General features: G+C 32.6%; 2 protein-coding genes across 3 annotated transcripts in view; both read right to left on the bottom strand.

Moving 5' to 3' along the window:
• Positions 1-1,942: 1,942 nt before the first annotated feature.
• Positions 1,943-6,966, bottom strand: LOC104883912 (transcription factor bHLH144). 2 transcript variants are annotated; one of them, XM_010668488.4, is made up of 5 exons: positions 6,580-6,966; positions 6,319-6,462; positions 4,400-4,582; positions 2,470-3,649; positions 1,943-2,366 (listed from the first exon to the last, which is right to left on the bottom strand). In XM_010668488.4, the coding sequence occupies exon 4, from the start codon at positions 3,202-3,204 to the stop codon at positions 2,482-2,484; it is 723 nt and encodes a 240-aa protein (XP_010666790.1). In that variant the 5' UTR covers positions 3,205-3,649; positions 4,400-4,582; positions 6,319-6,462; positions 6,580-6,966; the 3' UTR covers positions 1,943-2,366; positions 2,470-2,481. The 2 variants fall into 2 exon arrangements, with proteins under 2 accessions (XP_010666790.1, XP_010666789.1); XM_010668487.4 differs by having other exon boundaries at positions 1,943-2,239; positions 6,580-6,960.
• Positions 6,967-19,833: 12,867 nt separating this feature from the next.
• Positions 19,834-23,721, bottom strand: part of LOC104883911 (cyclin-U1-1) — a 4,637-nt gene continuing 749 nt past the window's right edge. Inside the window, exon 2 of the mRNA XM_010668486.4 lies at positions 19,834-20,158. Coding sequence (XP_010666788.1) covers positions 19,930-20,158 — 229 coding nt within the window. The 3' untranslated portion in view covers positions 19,834-19,929. The remainder of the gene's footprint in view (positions 20,159-23,721) is intronic.

The raw sequence follows: 23,721 nt of genomic DNA, 5'->3' as shown, positions 1-23,721 counted from the left end.
TTCTATGCGTGTTTACATAAAGTAAACACTCTAATGAATGGCGCCACGTGACATAGTTCCTTGCTTAGCAACACCTTTTAATATATTAGTATATATGTTTTTAAAGTTATAATCCATAATATAATGATCTTGAGTTCTTCAACAATTAATTCCAACAATACAAATTAGTTCCTTAACCACTCAGACACATACAACTTTACACATACTAACTATAACGATTAATACATATCAAATTTAATTTTGAGGCCCCTCCTTTTCCCGAGGCCCTGTGCCGAGGCCCGTGATGCACATGCTGACGGCCGGGCTTGCAGCTTGGATATCTTAAGAGAAGTGGAAACCGGTTGCAGTGAATGCGTAGGGAATTCGAGCCAGAGCTAGGTTTGTGGTAGCGACACGTTTTCGAGTTTGGGGCATGGGTTTTCAAGGGTGGGTGGGTGGTCTTTCATGGTGGGGAGATCGATGTTCGGGGGTGAGTGTTTCGGGATGGGTGTTCGAGGCCGGGGATAGGTGGGGTGTGAAAGGAAAAAAAAAAAAAAAAAAAGAGAAAAGGGAAACTCAAAGTAAAAGTAAAATTAAAATAAAAGCTGTAAAAATTACGTGAAGCTCGTGTGTAAGACTTTTAACATATTACTCTAGCTTATCAAATCGTGGCAAAGTCATACAATAGTTTAGTCCAATTATAAATAATCAAAAGTTAGGCCTGTTTATGAAAAATAGTCCATAATTGAGACTGTTATTATGAATTTTTCTAAAAAGAAAAGGTAGAAGAATACTTATGTGAGGCGCTCACATTAATTGTGATCCTACATTTTCCTTGATTTTTTTTTCGAAAAAAACCATTTTAGAATTTTCATGAGACTAAACACCCTTTTTTTTCTAAACTACCATAACATATACAATGGTACATGACTCTCTAACTAGCTCTCCTCTCTCTCTCATCTATTCTCTCTTCTCAAGCTATCAAGAACTGTCTAAAAACATCCAACAACAATAAAACTCTTTAAAGAGCACTCCATTCAACTTTCCATTGTTTGGTAGTTTCCGTGTCAACAAATAAACCTCATCTTATAATATAATCAAAGTTATAGAAATAAAGTTTTTCATGTAAATTAAATTTAATTAAAAAAAATTATATTTTGCGTAATTTATGTAATTTTGAAAAAAAAAATTTAAAAAAATATTATTTTGAATGCTAATATTTAATTTCATAAATGAATAAAAAAAGATAGTAAATCTGTATATAAAATATATCTAATATTAGACTCATTTTATAGATAAAGGAAATTATAGTTATTGAGATAGTAATTTTTACCATCATTTATTTTATTTTTTAAAAAAAAATCATTAAATGATTACAAGAAGAAAATAAAACTTAAGTAATTACAATAGTATGTGGGTCTCACACATTGGAGAGCCATCTCTCCTTCAACCCAAATAGTATCTCCTCCAAGAGCCATTTTGCAAAATATCTCCATGGAGAAACACCCAAGACACATCCAATAGTCCCCTTGCTGAGTAAGTAACTCTCCAAATAGAGAAAATGGAGAGCTAGTTCAAGAACTAGTTAGAAAGCCTCATTGTACATGCTCTAAGTCTATTCAACATAAAACGATACAAAACAAAATAACTCCAAAAACTATATATTGGCGGTCATTGGTGGTGGGCTCATCCACAAGCACGAAAGTGGCAGGACCACTTCTAGGCAATTAACAGCATGTATTGTCATATAAGCTTTGCTGCTTTTATGCAATAAGTATAATACCCAAACAAGGAAACAATAGTGTCATAACATGAATACCAACGACTAAAGTCTAAAAAAGCATCAGTTCAAGAGAAGATGGGGGACCAAGTAGTGATTATTATGCCAACTGAGAACTGAGACATCAGTAATGCGCCACTAGATACACCCACTATTAGGATAAGGGATAGACAAGCCTCAAGCGACCACATAAAACAGCATATATTACCATCATTATTCTGTCTATATGATCTCCAACATATAATATGATGGGATAGTACTCTTTAAAGTTCATAAACAAAATGTAAATTCAAGATATAATAACATCACGCTTGCAGAAAGCAGCACTGGATCATAATTAAGTATACATAAGCCGCTACTAATGCACGTTTAACCGAAATCACTGTTAAAAGAGTGACAGAATCGTCCTTTTCACAAGAGCGCACGTGTCCGGAATGCGCACGTGTCCGGAAAAAGTTGAATTGCGCCATTAGTTAGAAACTGTCAGCAAAAGCCAAAAACATAATTGGATTACATCTGTTAAATCCATTGTCCATGCTTAAGATGCAAAAAGATAATAGAAAGGTCCTAGGCAGCCAATAGCAGCAAGAATAACCCATAGAGTTTCCTGTTCAGCGGAGTAGAGTAGAAAAACAGGCATAAAAAGCAAGAAACAACAAATGAAGAATCATAGAGGGTAAGGAGAAACATTCAGTTAATAGATGAATTACCCAGCAATCGGTTCAAGGAAAGTGTGTGAGATTACTCAGTCCGAGATTCTGCACCTTGTCCTCCAAGCCTTTGAGGTACACAACTGCTGCATCGAAAACAGCTGCAGTATTCATCTCGTCATCTCCAGGAACCATTCCTCGTAATGCCTTGACCATCTTACGTGCTTCCTTTCTTTTCTTGACACTGTGGCTGCTTCCACCGGCAGATGACCTCTTGATGGAAGACGGGTATGTTACCTTTTGGCTTTTTGATGCATAATTACAGCAAGATTCAGGAGAGCTGCTCCCATCGTGACCCTGAGTCCTTGCTGTACTGACTTCTTCCTCTTCAGAGTTTTCTTGGTCATCTAAGCTCATTAATAAGTCAATGTACTCTGAATCCTCAATAAGTGGAGAAGAATTGCCTCCAAAATTATTTTCATGTTTTTCCTCAGTAGATTCTCTATTGGAAGTTTCGTGGAAATCCATATGAGGATAGCTTAAGGTCTGTGCAATTGCAGGATTGAACATGATCTGACTATGGTAATCAGTTTCATCAACAATGACGAAATTCTGAGGGCATATTTCAGAAGGCTGAAATTGGACATCATGCAAAGATCTTGGCATCTTTGGGGCGGAAGGTAAGATTCCAACAAAGGCAGATGCAGGAGAGACATTATCGAACTCATTTACCCGAGTCTGATTTTCCGGAGGGACCAACCCTCGTCTAATTGAGAAATTCCGCGTATTCTGCATGAGCTATCCACTTGAATGACCAACCTTTATCAAAGGTCTCTACCACTAAGAATCAGATCCTCGAACACTTTAACTAGAAGCAGCTCAACAACAGTGGAGAAGAATAACTAGCAAATTGTAGCTATTGAAAGAGAGCATGCAATATCAATAGCTGTCAATCACCACCAAGACACAATCATATTCATCTATGTTGTTACCTTCAAAAGAATGAGCATCAACAAACGCAATATACGTCCCAATGTTCCACGAGATCGCTTTACTTAAACTATTTTAAAGGCTTAAGCAATTGATGGAAATACTCAGCCGACAAACGCAAACAGAAAAAAATATAGGTGTTTTACTGCCTTCCCAAATGGCATGAGCAAGGCAGTCCCTCCCGTTCGTCCCACGAAATTGCTTTGTTAGACTACGTAACAGGCTTAAGCAATTGACGGAAATACTCAGCCTACAAAAGCAAACAGAACAGTTACTCTCATGAAACAGAATACACTAAGCTAAAAGCATCGGGACGACACCAGGAAAGAAAGCTGAAAAATAAATTGTAACAATACCAACAGTAACAAAACTTTATGCAAATCGTAAAAGAGTAATTAAGACATAGAAACAAGATGATATATAAAATAAACCTTAGAGAACCGAAACTGACATTATTTACCCAAGATTCCTTTCAAAATTTCATTCATTGGCAGAGCAGAAGGAACAAGTACAGAAGCGGGATAAAAAGGTTCAGATTAATCTGATGACTATATTGTCAAATGAACAAATTCCTAGAGCAAAAATCAATAGAAAAAAGGACTAATGCTCCTCAGGCAGCTGACCATCAACCAATATCAGTGTGTAATTTCCACAGACAGCAAAAACAGAAGTGTCTGGATCATAACTTTTTTTCTATTAATTAAGAAAGCCCATCACTCAAAGACTTGTTTTTCTTCTTCCCCATGTTTACATGTTTCCCCTTTCAATAAATTTCATCACATGCTATGCTCACAAGTACAATACATATGCTCTGACAACAAATCATTTACTATTCACTTGCCAAACTTAACTAACAAGCTTGACAAGACAACATGGCAACAATATCCTTGAAAGTTGTCCCCTTAGCTCAAATGACCACATCGAAGAGAACAGGAAACGTAGAAGTAGTGCATTCGTGAAAAAAAGTCCAGCAGATACATGAACTTTGTAACCCGTTTACCTGACAAACAAGCATCAATCTGTTGTACCCAATAATCCCACCATTCATGGTAATCTTGACCACAGCTTCAATAGTTTGATGTCCCTCTTTGTTAATCGCAATGAACATTCTCAACAAAGACCACCAACCAGATTGCCAATTTTTAATATACTCCAAATAAATGCTCGATTGTCTAGAAGTTTCCTACAACACATAAAGCCAACATAAGTTCCAAATACATGGGCTACATGATAAAACAAGACTCAGGTCTCAGCATGTTACTAAACTGTCACTAAAAAAGGAAGATTGATGCAATAACACTAACATAATAAAAAAATAAGAAATATTATAAGGGTTTTATATAAGCATCTAGTATGATCCAATAACAATAAAGTTTTATATCCCGGAAGTAAAAAATGTTGGTTCATTGACTATGGAAAAAGTAGGAGTAAACTACAAATTTATGTCATATATAGATACTATTTGCATATAACAGTGAGATATTTCCTCCAGTTTTTTTTAACTTGCAACATTGAAATGTGGCATAAGAATAGGAGAGGAGAGACCCACTGACATTGCCAAAAATGTCTAATATTGCAAAAATATTCAACTTTCTAAACCGAAAAAAGTTGAAAGTAAAAAATAAATAAATAAAGAGGAAAAACCGAAAAAGTATTTGGTAATCAAAACACATACTCCCTCCGTCCCAATATATTTGCTACATTTTGCCATTTAGGGGTGTCTCAATTTATTTGCTACATTTGTAAATATTTCCATATAGTACATATGTCCCATCATTTATTTTACAAATTTGTGCTGCATCACTCCCTCCTTGGTTTTGTAAATGTTTTCATATATAATACATAGGTCCCACAATTTACCTATTTGTTTTTTTGTTAATTCCATTTCTGTCAGTGGTCCCCACTCCCTCCTTGGTCTTTGTGAAAAAGTGCTTGTAGCAAATAAATTGGGACTCATGGAATATTTTTCACGAATATACCCAAAACCCCCATTAGTTTCTCCAAAATTACAATTTATGCCATGAAATATGCACTATTTGCACATATTTGACATAAATTAGTCATATCTCCAAAAGTAGAAATTCCCACAAGAAATTTCACTTACCAACATAGACCAGATAAGTTACTTTTTTTTTTTACTCCTCTCTTCCCCTTCCCATGCATTTTCACCTTCTATATTTTATCATATCAACCAAACAAGAAAGCAAGTACATTATCCCAAATGGAACTTAAATTGAAAATTGATGAAAAAACACATGCCTTTGGTGTTAAATGTTGATTTGTTACGTAAGTCTCAAACTTCGGTAATTCAATCCACCCTCAAGTTACTAGTAGTATCCTAAAAAAACCTTATTAGTTCATGACAACGCAGTGCGAGGAATCAGTGCTAATATTTAGGAATAATCTTACACTAAAAAAGAGTTCAACTACCAGAAATCTACAAATACTCCGTGTCATCTTTATTAGTTTACTCGTATTCCTTTTTGGGATATCCATCATTTCTTTTGTTTCTATTTCTGAAATAGAAATCTACAAATACTCCCTCTGTCCCAATTTAGTTGCTATATTTGTTTTATCGTAGTTTACGAGATGCAACTTCAAAATCCAAAATCTTGAGTTACATATATGAAAAAATTATAAAAATTATATATTTGGAAAATACAAATTGGGACGAATCAAACAAAATCCAATATGACTATGTTTTTTCTTATATATATGGACTAAAAGATAGTCAAAGGTATGACATGAATAGTGCCTACTGTTAAAATATAGCAACTAAATTGGGACGGAGAGACTAATATAAAATAATAGTTCCATCACAATATTGTTTCTCCTATAATTCTGTGAAAAAAAACAGATAAACTCATAAAGACGAGAGGGAGTATAAAAAAATTAAAATGAGAAGAAAAATATGCTCACCAAAAACAGAGAATTTTTACAGAATAACACGGAAAAACACCACCAAGCGAACGCACTTTCCATTGTACTTGATAGAAGCAGACTTCCACAACATATTGACCTAATCTTATATCTCAAAATTTTCAATCAAAAGATTAACAATTCCTGCAAAAATTAACCAAAATCATCAAAATCAAACGCATAAATTGCCTGAAATCGACTTCAAGAAAAAGGAGGATTAGCGCTAGAATGAAGGAGAAACTAACAACAATAATAATTGACCTGAAATTGACGAATCTTTTGAAGAACGATGAGCTGGAAAAGAAGATTGTTGTGAATAATCAAATACGGAAATTCACAAATCCTACTTATAAATACTATTGGAAAAAAAGATTTTAACGATAAAAGAGGTGAGGAAACAGCAATATTTTCCTGAAACTGATGAATTTAGAGATGTGAGAATTGTCAATGAGATAAATGGAGTGAATTCAAATTGGTAAATAAGATAAAGATGAAAGAGGTACGCGTGCTTAAGTTGAGGTGAGATCCAGGGAGGAGAGAGAGGGTGTGTAAGAGAGTATAGTCGTTTAATGCGGGGGTGTTCTTGAGATGCGTGACGTTGTGGAAGGAGTTGAGTCAAAACATAGTGAAGTTGAGACGTTGGATATGACGTTGGAATTAATTGGTGGTTTCGCAACCTTTGGATGTAGCACGCGTGGTGTAGGGGGGTCGTAGGGGATCCACGTGGTTTGACAACTATATGAGTGGATCCTGAAAAATTGAAAATAAAGATTTCAATTTTAGGTCATAATTTTTAAAGGAAAAAATTCATAAGAGGGACCTAACTGTTACCTATTTTCTGAGAATATTTATAGTACACTCAAGATTATTTCCTCCAAATGAGCAAAATGAGCGAATGAACAAATGAGCAAACATTTCTACTCATTTAAGAAAATGAGCAAATACTTTATTACAAAATGAGCAAATGAACAAATGAGTAAATGAGCAAAATGCCCATATGAGCAATTTTGGTATCAAATGAGCACTTGAAGTTTTAATTTATTATAAAAATACCCCTGGGTGTACCATGCTCATGGTACACCCGGGTGTACAATGAGTGAACTCCTATTTTCTTTTATAAGAGTTTGTTTGGTTAACATTATTTAATATAGGAAGTTAGAAATCCTATGAATTGAAATTGTTTGGTGTTGTTTAGTTGACAAATTTATGAAAAGTAGAAATTCCTCGGAAGTTTCACTTCCCACAAAATGGAGGAAGTTACTTACCTAGGGGGACCTAGGTAAGTGGAAATTCCCATGGGAATCTTCATTTTCCTTGAATCACCAAACAACATCTAGCAATTCCTAGGAAATACAATTACATGGGAAGATAATATTCCAAGGAATTTGCACTTCCTACATTCAACCAAACGAGCACTAAGTCCCAACTATGTATTATTCTTTATAGGTTCCAAGTTTATTATCTTATAATTTTTTTAGGTCCGAACCTACTTATAATTGGCTTAAAAGGTAAGATTTTACACGTTCGTCCCAATTTATAGGTTTCTATCACTTGTCAGAAATGTTTGAAGATGGTAAATGTTTAAAAAAAATTTACGTTCTAAACCAGTTATAAGTAACTCAAGACCTATGAAAATCACAAGATAGTAAACTTGGGACCTGTAAGGAATAATTTATAGTTATGACTTATAAAATAAAATGGGTAATAGTTGGACCATCTCATGTGAATTTTTCCAACTTTGAAAAGGTTTGGACAATTGATTAACGTGTATAGGTCTCAACTTTGTGGGGTCTTAACTTTTAGTAGGCCTTACTGACTTGAATCTGGTTTAATAGGTCATAACTTGTAAAACTTGGGTCACAGCAGAAGAGTTAATTGAGGGAGAGAAGTAGGAATTAGGTGAGATTTTTTTAAAAAAATCGTCAGTTTTAAGTCACCTAGGTCCGCTAAAAGTTAAGAACCTCTAAAGTTGGGACCTACACAGGTTAATCAATAGTTCAAACCTTTTGAAAATTAGCGCCCAAAGTTCAACCTCTATTGTCATTTTTTCCTACTTCATACTCCATCTATTCCATAATATAGTGATTATATTTTAATTTTATGTGTCCTAAAATATTGTGCCTAATTTATTTTTTATCAATTTATTTGGACTAATTATCCTCAACTTTACACAAACTTTCCAAAATATTTGTACTTCCTCTGTTTTCAATTACTCGCTACACTTTAAAAAGTCCACTATTCATCTATGAGGTTTGACCATGCATTATTTACGATTAGATAAAATCAAATTTTATAATATAATATGTTAGTTTGATTCGTTTCAATGTACATTTTCAGAAAATCAACCTTTTATACTATACTCTAATACATAATTCAAGAAATCAATAGTCAAAATAGTGCACCGGCAAGCATGGAAGTTGAAGTGTAGCAAGTAATTTGAAACGGAGGAAATACCTTTCTTTCAAAATATGTGCTCCTATTTATTGATTTATCCATTCCAAGGAAAGTTTATTGTTTTCTGAGTTTTTTTAAAGGGAAAAGAAAATAAAGACTTAGTTCCAAAACAAAAGTATTTCATTCATTTTTTTTAAGAATCCTACTACTCCCTACATTCTCCTTAACTCCCGTGAAAAAAAAAGAAATAAGCACTATATTATGGGGTGGAGGGAGTACTCCATTTCAAAATGGATGACATAGTTTGACTTTTGCATATTTACACACGCTCTCTTGATCGTGCTTTGTGATTCTTATGTACGAACAAATGTAGTCATGTGGGAACTTGTTGGATTCGTCTCGATATTTATTATCAACTTTTTATAAGTTTTACATGTAAAGAATTAGCGATATTGATTGTTAAGTTATGTGTTGGAAACGTGCCCAAGAGAATGATGCGAGGTAAGATACAAAGAAACTCCAGCCAAGGTACTTCAATGCTTTCCAATTATCTAAGATTTAAGCGCTTATTTTCAGAAGAGAATAATGCCAAATTTTTAAAGTGGCATTCTGATTGGTTCTTCTGACGATTTATAATTTACCCCCATGGCTATGCATGAAGCAGTGAATTTCTTATTCTACCACTTTCATTTCGGATCCTAAACAATTCAAAAATGACATAGATTTATATCTCAACCCATTCATTCAAAATCTTAATTTTTTGTGGGATGAAGGTGTCTCAGTGTTTGATGCATATGAAAAAACTCGACTTCACATTACATGCCATGATATTTTGTACGCTCTAATTTTCCAGCTTATAGGAATTTGACATAGTACACAGCTATTACATCGTTGTAGAAAAATGTATACCCACATTATTGTACATGGCTTTCTTTGGATAGTCCCTTTCGTAAGAAGAAAAAGGTTTTATTGGGAAATTGGAGATGAGAGAGACTCTTCCATCCTTATATAGAAAAGAGGTTTACAAGCCTGATTTGTGATAAGGATATGATTGGTGAGCGATTACATCGTTGTGGAAGAATGTATACTTGCATTATCATACATGGCTTTCTTTAGGTCATCCCTTTCGTAAGACTAAAAAAGACTTTAATGGGAAAGTGGAGAGGAGAGGAGCTCTTGCATCCTTACAAGAAAAATAGGATTACAAGTAGGTAAAAGCTATTGATCCAATGTTTGGTAAGCCTTTTAAAGGTAACTCAAAGAGCTTAATTATACAAGAAACGATATATGTTGTGGGATCTCCCATATGGGGAATAATTAGAAGTCAAACATTACTTGGCTATTGACACAAATGTTTATATATGATGCCATTGTTGGGACACTGGTGAATATAGCTGGAAGATGAATGATGGCCTTAAGGCTACGAGAGACATGCATAACCAAAAGAGGCAGACTAGAACTAGGAACTCAAGAGTAGGGACAATACCATTATCTTCCACTATCTTGTTATACTTTGTCCAAGAAGGAAAAACAGTTTTGTTGTAAGTCTTTGCATGGCTTAAAAGGTCCTCACGGTATACTCATTAATGAAATCTTGTCTCATTGAGGACTTGAAACTCGTTGGTTATATACTCATGATTGTCATATCTTGATGCATCGTTTATTACATGTTATAATTGGAGGAATCTTGCCCGCACAAGTAATGTATACAATTAAGAAGTTGTGTCGTTTCTTATTCCGAAACATCTGTAGCAAGGTGATTGATCTTCGTAAGTTAGAATAACTTATAAGCCAATGTAATTGAGACGATATGTCGATTTAAAATGTACTTTTTACCATCATTCTTTAACATCATTCCTTATTTGATACTTTTATGCATTGTTCGATTTTTCGGGACAATAACACTTTAGTTGTTCATATATTTCAAGGATTATGCAAGAACCACATCATATTCAGCCTATGAGGTCAACAAATTCAAAGAATTGTGGGTTGAATATCATGTAGGCAACATTCAAGCCAACTAGTTAATTAGGTAATATATATTTTTAGGCTGGTTGTCACTAGTGCAAAAATACTTAAATGACACAAAAAGTTGATCTGCTGGCACCTATCACTGGATCTGTTAAGGTTAATTGATCCGGTGGGTGAAATAACCCTATCAGTTATGTGGGGTTTTTAGATAAGCTCTTATATCCTATCCTCACTCAACCTTTATTCCACTAGTGGAATAAAGCTCATATAATCCGGTCAAATTGAGCTTATCTGATCCAGAAATGGACCGGACCGGAAGCTAATGACAAAATCTAACCGATTCGGTTCAAATCCAAATCATTTAACGATTAACTAATCTAGTTTTAAGGTAAAAATCGGATCAGTTGGGGTGTATTTTATATCGAAAAAAAAGTCGAGTCTTTTGGCTACATGCGACATTCCCACAGTCGACTCCTAGTTGCCACAACCTACTACCAGTTGAAACATTCAAACATTCAAAAAAAACGAAATAATAACAAATTCCACAACTAATAATGAAAGCGCAGCTCAAATTGGAATATGAAATGTGTATCATTGCAGGAAAAATGAGTAATATGAAAAAAATTCGCAAGAGAAATTACATCTGAACTATAATTATATCAAATTACAAACAACAATAAATTCAAAAAATTATTTTACTAAATTACAAATATTATACAATTATAAGAATTACAACTGAACTAAAAAAATTTAGATAAAAATTACAACAATAAAAATTAAAAGAATAAATTATAACCCTTAACCCTAAAGAAACTAAAAAAGAAATGAAGTCTCATCTAAACTTAAAAACGAAATTAAATTAAATCTTGAACTAAAAAACGTAAAAGTTTAACTAACTTAGATCTGGAACTAATAACCGAAATCCTAATTAGAAATATGACGAACCCATTTTCCCTGATGAAGGTAAACCTAATCGAGATCAAGCAAGGAAGATGGAGAGAAGGAAACCCATTTTCGTTGTTGGTTTTCACTGAGTTGTTGGTCTTTGCTAATGGTGGTGTATGTGAAGATAGGGAGAAGAAGAGAGAGAGAGAAGTGTCAGAGTTGCTATCAACGAGGCGACGCGAGGAGACAACTGATGAGAGGAAATTCATGGCGGTGTAGAGAGGTGTTTGTGCATTGAGAGAGGAGGAAAGAGGGTATATGAGAGACGGGTGAGGGAGATGAGTGAGTCTGTGGGGGATGGTGATTAGAGTTTTACGTTTTAGAGATGAAAGATGGATGAGAGATGAGGGAAATGGGAAATGGTTTTGAGAGATTGAGGCTTGAGGGAGACCAGGGAAATGACGAGGGACGATTGGCTTATGGTTAAGAGAAGGAACCCCATTTTCGTTGTTGGTCTTCACTGAGTTATTGGTCTTCGCTAATGGTGGTGTTGGTGAAGTTGCGGAGAAGAAGAGAGAGAAAAGTGTCAGAGTTGCTATCGACGAGGCGACGCGAGGAGACAACTGATGAGAGGAAATTCATGGCGGTTGAGAGAGGTGTTTGTGCGTTGAGAGAGGAGGAAAGAGGGTATAGGAGAGACGAGTGAGGGAGATGAGTGAGTCTGTGGGGTTTTACGTTTTAGAGAGGAAAGATGGATGAGAGACGAGGGAAATGGGAAATGGTTTTGAGAGATTGAGGCTTAAGGGAGACCAGGGAAATGACGAGGGACGACTGGCTTATGGTATTTATAATTGGGCCAGCCCAATTAGGGTATGAATTAGACCAGATTAGTTGAGAGAGAGGAGAAGATTGGATGTTAGTTGGGCCAGATCTAAGAGTCAGCCAATCCGAGAATGGCAATATGATACTCCCCCTGTTCCAGAATACTCTTGACACTTATCAAGGCACGTAGCTTCAGATGATAAGTTCTTGTTTGGTTATCAATTGTTATTTTATTGAAAAGTAAATGTGATAGGAGTTAGTAGTTAGTAAAAGTAGTATTATTTTATTTTAAGGAGAGAGAATGTGGGCCATGGTAGAGTTGATAGATAACAATAGTGGTATTGTTTTATTTGGAGGAGAGAGAGAGTGTGGGCCAATAGTTAGAAGGTAGAATGATTAAAATAATATTGAGTCATATCCCAAAATAGAAGTGTAAAGAGTATTATGGGACAGATAAAAAAGGAAAGTGTAAAGAGTATTCGAGGAGAGTTCTAGTCAAGGAATTATGCTAGAAACTGTTTTCGTACACGCGGATCACTAATTCCGCCTAGTAATGATATTTCGACTTTTTTTATATTGTAACTTACTTTTCTAGTTATAGGAGCTTACTTCGTCCCGTTAAAAAAAAGGTTATTACCTAGTATTAATTAGACTAGGAATCACTCCTCTCCTCTCTCCTCTCTCCTCACGTTCTTTTTCATAGTTTTAGTTTTCTCTTCTTTTTCTCTCTAGCTTTAGATGCAAATCCTAGCTTCACGTTCTTAATTAATTCATGAGTTCTATTAGTTTCTTTCGTTGATTTATTTAATTATGTTTTCTTTTGCAGACTTAGATTTTATTATATTTTTCATGATTGAGTAGCTTTATTTCTAGGGTTTGAGAATCCATGTTTATATACTATGAATCTTGATTGATGTTATTGATTGTTTTATTAGTCATTGATATCTCTAATTTAGTGTTTTATTGTTAATCTTGCAACCTGGTCAATTATATGATTAAATCTTCCAAATAAGAGTTAGAATTGAAAGATCGACTTTTAGAGGCTTACCTAAAATTAGCAAATCTGATTATGTTAGCGATCATACTCCATATATTGATTTAAGAGTATTAAGACAGGACAGTAGGATTAACATGTGCTCTAGATATCTAATTAATTGATCTATTGATGATTTTTTGATAGATTTTCAATTATAATCATGGTGAACCATTACCCTAGATCTTTTTATTTTGATTTTCGTAGTTTATTAGTTAGAACCTTCCATTCCCTTATTTCTATATTGTTTAGTTTTCCGTAACTTAGAAGCTAGATAAAAACGATCATCTCTCTGCGAATTTGACCTTACTTAGGGCCTGTTCTCTTCGGCATAAAATAGCTGAACTGAACTGGACTGAACTTATTGGAGCTGAACTTAACTTATTGGAGTTGAACTAAACTGAACTGAACTTATTGGAGCTGAACTGAACTGAACTGATGTGAATTGAATTGAATTGAATTGAATTAAATTAAATTGAATTAAATTGAATGTAATAAATATATAATAATATTTTAAACAATAATAATATGAAATTAAAAATAATTATAATGATAAGTAGTAATAACGAATAATAATAATAGTATTTTGGATAGTTTTAAATGATAGTTATAAATAAATAATATTAATAATCATAAATTATTATTAATAATAATAATAATTAATGATAATCAATAATAATTATTTTATATTATTTGTATTAATATATTAATACTTGATTATGATATATAATAACAATAATATCTAAGAAGTAAACTAATATTACTATTTTAATAATTAAATTTAATAATATAAAAATATTTAGTAATAAAAATAATGATTAGGTTGGACCGTGAAAATTACATCATAAACCGTCTTGACGCGATTTGATTGGTTTATGGGCTAAAAAAAGCGGGTTTATTTGTGCTTTGACCTAAACCATGTTCCTCCTAATAATAATAGTAATAATAATGAGTGAAGCTATAATAAACAAAATAATATATAGAAACAACAACAACAACAATAATAATAATAATACTTTATAGTAATGATATATATTTAAATAATAATAATAATGATAATAATGATAATAATAATAATAATAATAATAATAATAATAATAATAACAATAATAAGAGTAATTAGTAAAATAAATTATACCAACATAATAATAATATTTAACAAAATGGTTATAAAAGAATGGAGCTGAACTGAACTGAACTGATTGGAGATGAACTGAACTGAACTGAACTAAACTGAACTGAACTGAATTGAAAATAAGCTGGGGAGAACAGGCCCTTACCCTACTACATTGTTTGAAGGTTTTAGGAACTATATTTGACAGGTGTATGAACGACAGCCTATCAAATTTTCGTTTCTACATACCACCTGCTCCAACCACCCACCACCATCCTTCCTTCTCCTCCCAACCACAACCAACCACCCCTTTCTTCTCCATTCTCTTTTCTTCATTTTCTTTCTTTTGTTCCCTAATTCTTGCAGTTGTCACGTTATTTTGTATTTTGTATTTTTCTTTTACTTTTGTTTTAATACTAATTTTCCCAATTTTTTTTTAGCTTTTTTCCATCAATGTTATTCTAGGGTTCCTTCAATTAGGCACAAATTAGTTCAAGTTGGTCTTTAAGAAACATTGGGATGTGATTTTTTTGAGTTTTTTCGAATATTCCTCCTATTCAATTGGGTAGTAAGTCTTTATTCTCTATTTTTCATGCTGATCTTGATGTAACTTTTGATTTTTGTTTGTGTTGCTATACTTGTTGATTTCCTATGACTACATTGTAGATTCTTTCATTGGTGGAGTTTGTGTGCTTCTTTATGGTGAATCTAGGTATTTTTGGGAGTCAGTGATTTACGTGATCGTTGGTTTTGGTTCTTTCTCTGATCTTGTTTCTTGCAGTGAAGACACTGCATATTCTACTTTAGGAGAGGGATATTCTATCCTTTATAGATGTTTAGTGTAGATTTTATTGCTTTTGTAAGATGTTGAACGATTTGTACCGCTTACTAAGAGTGCGAGTTTACGTGTAACCGAAATATTGTATCACTTTCTTAGTTGCACTAGCATATTTCATCTCGTTTTAGATTTCATCTCATTTTAGATTTTATCTCATTTAAGATTTCAACTCATCTTAGATTCCTTCTCATTCTTAGTTTGCATCTATGGGACTATTGCTTGAGAACTTTGTTGATATTTCACTACAATTCCTAAGCATCATTCATCTTGTTCATGATTCTTCATAGCACGATTGTTTCGCAATTGATGGCTTGTGGTAAGATTGATTGATTTCTCTCTGGCTCGATTTAACTTGATTGTACAGACACTAATTCAATTTTAGATCTTTTGACTTCATTAGTTCCTTCTTGAGTTACCTCGAGTAAATCCCATATTTGCTTTACGAATTTGCATCTCATTTTCTATTGTGTTCATGGGTCCAAGTCCAAAATGTAAAAGTTTAACAATCATAAAATTCACTTCCATTTTTTCAAAGCCAACTCTGTCATATTCAGAGAATAATGGCTTAGGAATTACCTCATTTTTATCATTAGTGGTTGTAACCTCAAAATCACCAACTTCAATCACTCTCCATACATTGTAGTTTTCGTCCTTGATGAATATCTCCATTATATTCTTGCAGTAGGAACATAATTTCCCAGCGATCATATGAGGTTGTTGAGTAGAGTAACCTTACTCAAGTTTCTCGATGGTATTTCATGTTTCATGGATCTTTTTCTCAATATGGTTTCCCACTTTTTCTGAGTTCTAACTGTAATACCAATTGTTATTTCAACAGGAACACTACAAGAGGGGGGGGGGGTTACTTGTATGCGTAGAAATAAACGTACTTTTTGTGGAATTATAAAACTTAAGCAAAGAAACAAACTAAAGAAACACAAGAGATTTTTACGAGGAAAAACTTCTTGGACCCAATTAACAAGAAGAAACAATCTCGAACACTAGGGATTTTAAACTCAACCCTTTCACTAATTAGGCCAAATAATTTTGTTACAATCTAACTTTACTCTAGGGCCATACATTGAGTTCCTAAACTCAAGTTCCTAAACAACTTTTCCCTTAATAGTTCCTCTCAACTCCGGCCACTTGAAGTTTTTTCACTTTAACTTGTTTCACTCAAAACTTCTCTCTTACCAGACTTTACTCAAAATCCCCTTACCCCTTACCTCCAAAACCAAAAAGAACATGATCAATATACTTAGTGGAATTGAGTAAAAAGGCAAAGAACAAATGGCTTATGAGAGAATGAAGGTATTGAAACTTTAATTAGTGAAACTCGACAAATCACTTGGTCAGACACAAATTGGAACTTAATTAGACATAAGAATTTATTAGTAGTGATTAAGTGAAACATGGGGTTAAAACATGTCTTAGTAGTGAAAACAATTTGGAGAAATTGTCAAGAATAAGTAAACCTTTAAGCCATCCGCTAAAAACAAGTCAATATTTTGATTATCCTTAAATAAGTCAACCTTTACTACCAATTTGTTTTTGACAAGTTCTTACCTGTTGCTAACTTATTTAACCGCTTAAATATGATATGTGTAGCTAAGGGATGAAAGAGAAAACAAAAAGAAATTAAAAATTATAAAAAAGAAAAAAGAAGTCATATTATCTGTAATTTAACTTCTTTAAAATTGATAAGTACTAACGCTTCACTTATTCAGGAAATAATCAAAAGATAACTTATATTTAGTGGACGGGACAAAGGTTGACTTTTTATTGAGGATTTTTCCAAATATTTTTCCCATGATGTTCCTCAACTAGAGGAACACGTTCCATTATTTACCCATGAACTCCACGATCTCAATGAAAGTGTGTTAGACGATTAATACTGCTTCTGAAATTTTAGCAACTAGTTGTGCAACAAACATAAATCTAAACCAAAATTAAATCCTTTTATCAAAAAAAGATTTTTTAAAATATTTTCTTATGAAAACCGAAAAGTATTTTTATTTTCAACAAAGATAAAATCTTTTCTTTAAATATATTTTCCTTAAAATTTAACAAATGAAAAACGGTTTCCTGTTTTTAGGCATCAATTACTCAATCGATACAAATTAACCGTTGCACCATATAACATATGTCCAGCTCCTTTAAATTCGTTAGTTATGTTAACTTAACTTATTAGTGCCAGTTCGTTTGTTCGTTTTCAAAGAAACAATCATACATTCTCTTTTAACTGTCATTGTTACTTACCATTATTTCTCACTCGTTCCTTACATAGTAACTAAAAATAAAAGCCTTGATTTAATTTTTTTGCTCCAATGCATCTCCGGATGAGCATCTTCACTTAGTCTTCGAAAATCCAACTTGATTTCTTCTTCTGACTTAGTATTCTCTTTGCTCAGTACAGTGATGCCTTGTAAATCCATTCACTTAATAATAGTTCATTACTTAGTTTGTATCTTTGTTCCTTTTTCTTCATAAAGATTAAATAAACTAGAGTTCAACAATATGGATGTATATTCGATACATTGAGACTTGGCCTGAATAGATTCTAAAAATAGAATCAACCTACTATATTTAGTGAATTCTTTAGAAATCAATATGTCTTAATAAACATAATATAATTAGTTTAACCTTGACATTGTAAAATATCGCACCATATAAGGGGGTTATAAAGGCAGTGATCATGTAATAAATAATTGAGTGGGAGTTATGGATACAAGAGTATATAAGTCCTATAAACTAGCTAGGAATGGTGTATGGGCCTCTTGATGAGAGAGAATTGAAAATTGCATGGCCATGTGGAATAGGATGAAAAAGTTAATCCTTATTTGAAGAGCTGGAACTCAGCAATTAAGGAGCACAAATTTAAGAATAACTTGTTGTTATCAAATTTGGCATATTAAGCGACTTGAGGAATTTAACATTATGCTTTTTGTCTTCAGAAAAACGGGAGATTGAAGGAATATGTCCTTAGACATCCATACAATTACTAAATATATATAGGAATTAAATTATGAAGATAATAAAGTTAATTATTTTAGTAATCGTATTTTCTTGCTAGAGAATATATATGATTAGTAGGAGAATGTTGATTAGGCCTACAACTAAATATACTAGTCTTCTATGCACGCGATGCGTGCGTCGAGTGTTTGGGTCTATTCTTAATAAATTTCATCAAAATATAATTATAGAAGTGCGATTTATAATTATTGTTATACAAACTACTATAATCTATAAAGTTTTTAGAAGAGATAAACATTTAGATGTAAAGTTTTGTAGTCAGATTAAATTTGTACTTTTTTTATTTAGTAACCATTTTTCTCATTATGTCAAGTTACTTTGTTAATACTTATTTAGTTTATTATTGGAATTTTTGACCCATCTTTAAATTAGGAAATGATATAATTGTACAAAATCTGAATATCCAATTAAGTATATATATTTAGCTAAGGATAAAAAAGACATTTTACTGGGGGACACCATAGCTCCCTCCTTGGCTTATATATAATAGAGACTAATCGTATGAGGTCACACATTGTAGCACAAGTTGGACAAAACAACTCAAGTCCATTTAGGATTGGGTTGGCCGGTTATAATGGGAATAGGAGGAGAGTTAGTTCTCTTAACTTGCATAGGATTCTTCTATTATATATATTATAAAATATTTGGGCATAGGCATCACATCATTAAGCACTTTTCTTTTGAAAAAGAGAGAACTTGAGAAACCCTAAACATCTCCTCTAAGACCAGCGCCTATACCACCTAAAATCAAGAGAATTCTTCTCTTCCATTCTAGCGGACATTGGTATTCAACTAGTGTTCGTGGACTGACGATTAGAGGAGCAATACTTAAGACTTTCAGATCTTCGAATCTTGTATACAATAGGAAAATCAGGTTGCATAGGTTGTACATCTAATCCTTATTGATAGTGTTGGATTATTCTTTCGATCCTATAGTAAATGTTAGAAAATTGTTTTATAAAATTCTGTTTATATATATATATATATAACATAATCTAATTTCTTCTTTATTGTAAGTACATATGAATGAAACCTCTTACCCTAAAATGTCTTATTGTGACATTGGTGTGCTAACCTTAGGAAACGAAACGAAGAATACAATTGAGTACTCAGGGTTATGCCTAATCACGATTCTTAAGTTTGTGGTTTCAAATCTCACAATACACCAATTTATTATATTATGAAGTTTAGCTTTGAAATATGAAAACATAGTTATACTAGCTCATTTGTCATTTCGATACTTCTTTTTTCAAATTATGTCTATTCTATCAGTTTTTTTTTCTCTCTATTCTTTAACACTTTGTCCTACCTTTTGCTCTCTAATTATTCTCGAATTGTTGTACATCTGACAATAATTCTTAACTTTCGTGGGAATTACTGAATTACATCTGTAAAGTTTATTTGAAGATGCATGGAGACATGGAGTCATAAGGATTATACCCAATTTGATATAGAAGTATAAAAGAATGTGTTCCTTCTTCAATTATCTATTTAAAGGAAGAAATATGTAGATTCCTTTCATCAAATGCTATTTAAATCATCTTTGATATCAAATGCTAGTGGCTGGTCGATTCTAAGTGTCGCGTTTATTCGTCGATCTTCCTTCTCAAGGTACCAACAATAGCTTTGAAATACCGGAGAACTGACCACAACTTCAAAATCCAATAAGAAAAGTAACTCCAGCTCCAATCTGTTTAGTTCTGTGTTGCTTATACCTCCAACTTTAGCATAGAAGGCATTGTTGTATTGCCTGTCATTTATCAATAATAATTTAGTTAACATTGATAATCTAGTAGATGACTCATATAATCAAAACCAATTTTATAAGTTATCAATAATTTATTGAAACTTATCGAAAATTAACATAACTTTTCGGAACTTTTATGTGAATTTATTGGGCTCTCTCTAGTTTATCTAGAAATAAAATATTTCATGCATTTCTTCATAATAGCAAATTTTGTAATATTTCGACTTTTGCACTATTCATATATATACTTCATTTTGACCATACTTTTAATTAATTTATAAAAATAATATAATTATATCAATGTTATTTGATTAGCCTTAATGCACATGTTCAAATTATTAACTTTTTATATTTCTACTAACAACTAATCATAAATATTAATGGTCAAAGTTGGACATTGACAAGTGTATAACTCAAATAGTTACAATTTTTTTAGGAAATAGAAGAAGTAATATTCAATTACAAAAAGTATGTTCCATTAGAATAAATTCTATTCACTAGATTAAGTTTAATTTAGTAAAAATCGGGTAAACTATATAAGAAGAATACAATATAGAATCAACTAAAAAAAGTTTAGTCATAAAGTAAGTTAAATTTACTAAAAATAAGTTGAGCAGCCTAAAATAGAGGATTTTTTTTTACAATAATCCCTTTATAAAGTCAAAATTTTCTACATAATCATCTTAATTATATCAGCGTTTTTTCAACAACCACTTTCTTTCACTGACTTCTAAGAAAATTCAACTAGATGACAAGTTCCATCGGTAAATTTGATTATGGGGCTAACCATTTCTTTCCTTCTTATATCACCTCTAATCTCCTTATTCATGCCTCGAACTTTATAAAGGTAGAAGAATCAACCTCAAACATTCGACAAATTCACAATACAACAAAAGTAGGTTAGGGATATAACTAAGAACCTACTTTTGAATCTAAAGCACCAAGAATAAGCGTATTCGCAGCTTGAGAAGGTAAACTTTCATAATTTGTAAATTAGGGTTTATGAAATTAGGACAAATAAGCTTTTAGACCAATTTTCTAAACTAAACCTTTATTTCATTAATTATCCTAATCATACGCCAATTGCTATCACAATTACATCAATTATGAAAGCATTTTATGTTTAATTCAGGTAATTGATGGAATACATTGTTAATTAACAAAATAAATTACGAAAATCAATTTGCTCCACTTTCATGAGTCCTAGTCTACACAAGTTTGGAATTTACCTTCTCACAACTGTTGAATTGCATGTCTGCGATTTGTTTAGATTAGAAATTTGCTCTTTACTAGAAATACTAGGTGTTATGAGTTTACAAATACTTTGTTCTCTTGGATTTATTTTCAATTTAGTTTTAGTTCAATTACATTCTACATTTCATTTTCTCTCATTTCACTTTAGTCTCAATCGAAAGGAACGAGACCATAATGAGCTTGGTTGTTCTTCTTTTAGAATATGGTCGAGGCATGAAGAAGAAGAATTAGAGGCAAACTAGGAAGGAATAAATGACGTGATCCACTAACTGATTATTGATTAAACCCGACATCTAGTGGATTTTTTCTCCAAATAATGGCGACACTATAAGATGCTTGTTTGTATAAAATTAGATATAATTGATTTCATAAGATGGTTATTGTTAATAAATCCTAAAACAAATTACACTCCCTCGATTTATTAAAGATATCCTCATTCACTATTTACGTGGGCTGATTTTAAAAAACTTGGCCCTATGTGGCAATTAATATACTTCCTCCGTTTTTTAGATGTTACACTTTTCAAATCACGGACTCCTAGGTAATTTTTGGAGAGGAGAGAGATAGAGAGAATGAAAAACAAAAGGATCCCATGTGAACATGTGATAGGAGAGAGATAGAGATAAGTTATTACCCAAAATACAAGTGTAACATCTAATTTAAAATTGCCCAAAATGGAAAGTGTAACATCTAAAAAAAACAGAGGAAGTATGTCAAAAATATTATCATATGATATTTTGTTGAATTTGTAAGATATATTTTGTTACCATTCCAAATTTTCATAGTTTTTTTACTAGTACACAATAAAAGATATTATTGGTCATATTAGTGCATTAAGACCGCGTAAAACACAAATGAAAAGACATTTTAAGAACGGAGGGAGTATTCGGTAAAAGTGAAGTGAAGTCAATAACAACTTAGACCTGAAGCTGTTATTTAGGGTAAACATATCACCCTAATGTAAAATTACACTTTTTACTTGTACAACATGCAAAGTTGTGATATACCAAAATAGAAAAAGAAACCCTATACAATATACTTCCTATATTACAAGCCACTTGACACAATTATCTCGAAAAATTTGCCAATATCTGTTTTAACCATGAATAATTTTAATAAGTAAAAATTATAAAGATTGATATTATGAAAGTATATGTCTAGACGAATCTAACAATATCTCACATGACTATTTTATTACATAAAATCCACAAAACACAGACAAAGGAGCAGAGTGTAAGAATGGTAGAAAAGTCAAACTGTGTTAAACGGAGGAAATAATTCAATATGCTTATATCAGAAATATGGAGTTTCTATTGGAATACATTATATGTTAATAAGGAGTCTAGTTCAGTTAATTAAGTATGTAGTTCAATATTGTTTCTTATCTGCAACGTTGTTAGGAATTCTAGTACAATATCATTTCCTAATATTAGGTTGTATCTGTATACTTTTACCCTTTAATGAAATCAGTTGAGGAGTTTTCTAAATTCTCCAAACCTTAACTTGGTATATCACAACCTCTCTAATTTAAAGTAATTCACTAATTTCGCGGAAGGATCACTATTTGCGCACCGTGACAAATAGCCACCTTGTTGGTTGCTTGGTCTATCTGTCTGTTACTCGTCCTGAATTGAGTTATCTTTTGCATACTTTATCTCAATTTCTTGTTGTACCACATATTTGTCATTGGCATGCTTCTCTTCGTGTTTGACGTTATCTAAAAGGAAGTCCAGGACATGGTATTGTGTTGCGCCAATTGGGTAATCTGCAGCATACTGCTTTTTGTGAAGTGATTGGGCTGCTTGTCCTTTGACTCGTCGTTATGTAGTGGTTATTTGGTGTTTTTTGGGTCGTTCCCTTGTTTCCTGGAAGGCTAAGAAACAACCTACTGTTGGTTGTTCATCTGCAGAGGCTGAGTATATGGCTATGGTTGTTACCACGTGTGAGATGAAGTATTTGTTGTTTTCTCTTGGTGTTTTGCATCCTAAGTTTATGCATTTGTATTAAGATAGTCAATCTGCTATTCATATTTCAAAGAATTCAGTGTTTCATGATCGTACGAAGCATATTAAGGTAAATTGTCATTTCGTTCGTTATAAATTGACTTATGGTAATTTGTCTAATTCTTATGATCCTACGAGTCATCAGTTAGTAGATATATTGACAAAAGCCTTGGCCAGGGGTCAGTTTGGTTTTCTACTTCGCAAGTTAGGCATTTGTGATATTTATGCTCCAACTCAAGAGGGAGTGTTTGAATATATTATGTTAATAAGGAGTCTAGTTCAGTTAGTTAAGTATTCAGTATGGTATCC

Source organism: Beta vulgaris, chromosome 8 (assembly GCF_026745355.1).
Source record: "Beta vulgaris subsp. vulgaris cultivar EL10 chromosome 8, EL10.2, whole genome shotgun sequence".
In the NCBI taxonomy this organism is placed as follows: Eukaryota; Viridiplantae; Streptophyta; class Magnoliopsida; order Caryophyllales; family Amaranthaceae; genus Beta; species Beta vulgaris.
This window is presented reverse-complemented; position numbering and strand designations above follow the sequence as displayed.

What these genes read in the sequence shown, in the direction of transcription:
- LOC104883912 (XM_010668488.4), bottom strand. Translation starts at nt 3,204, where the DNA reads ATGCAGAATACGCGGAATTTCTCAATTAGACGAGGGTTGGTCCCTCCG.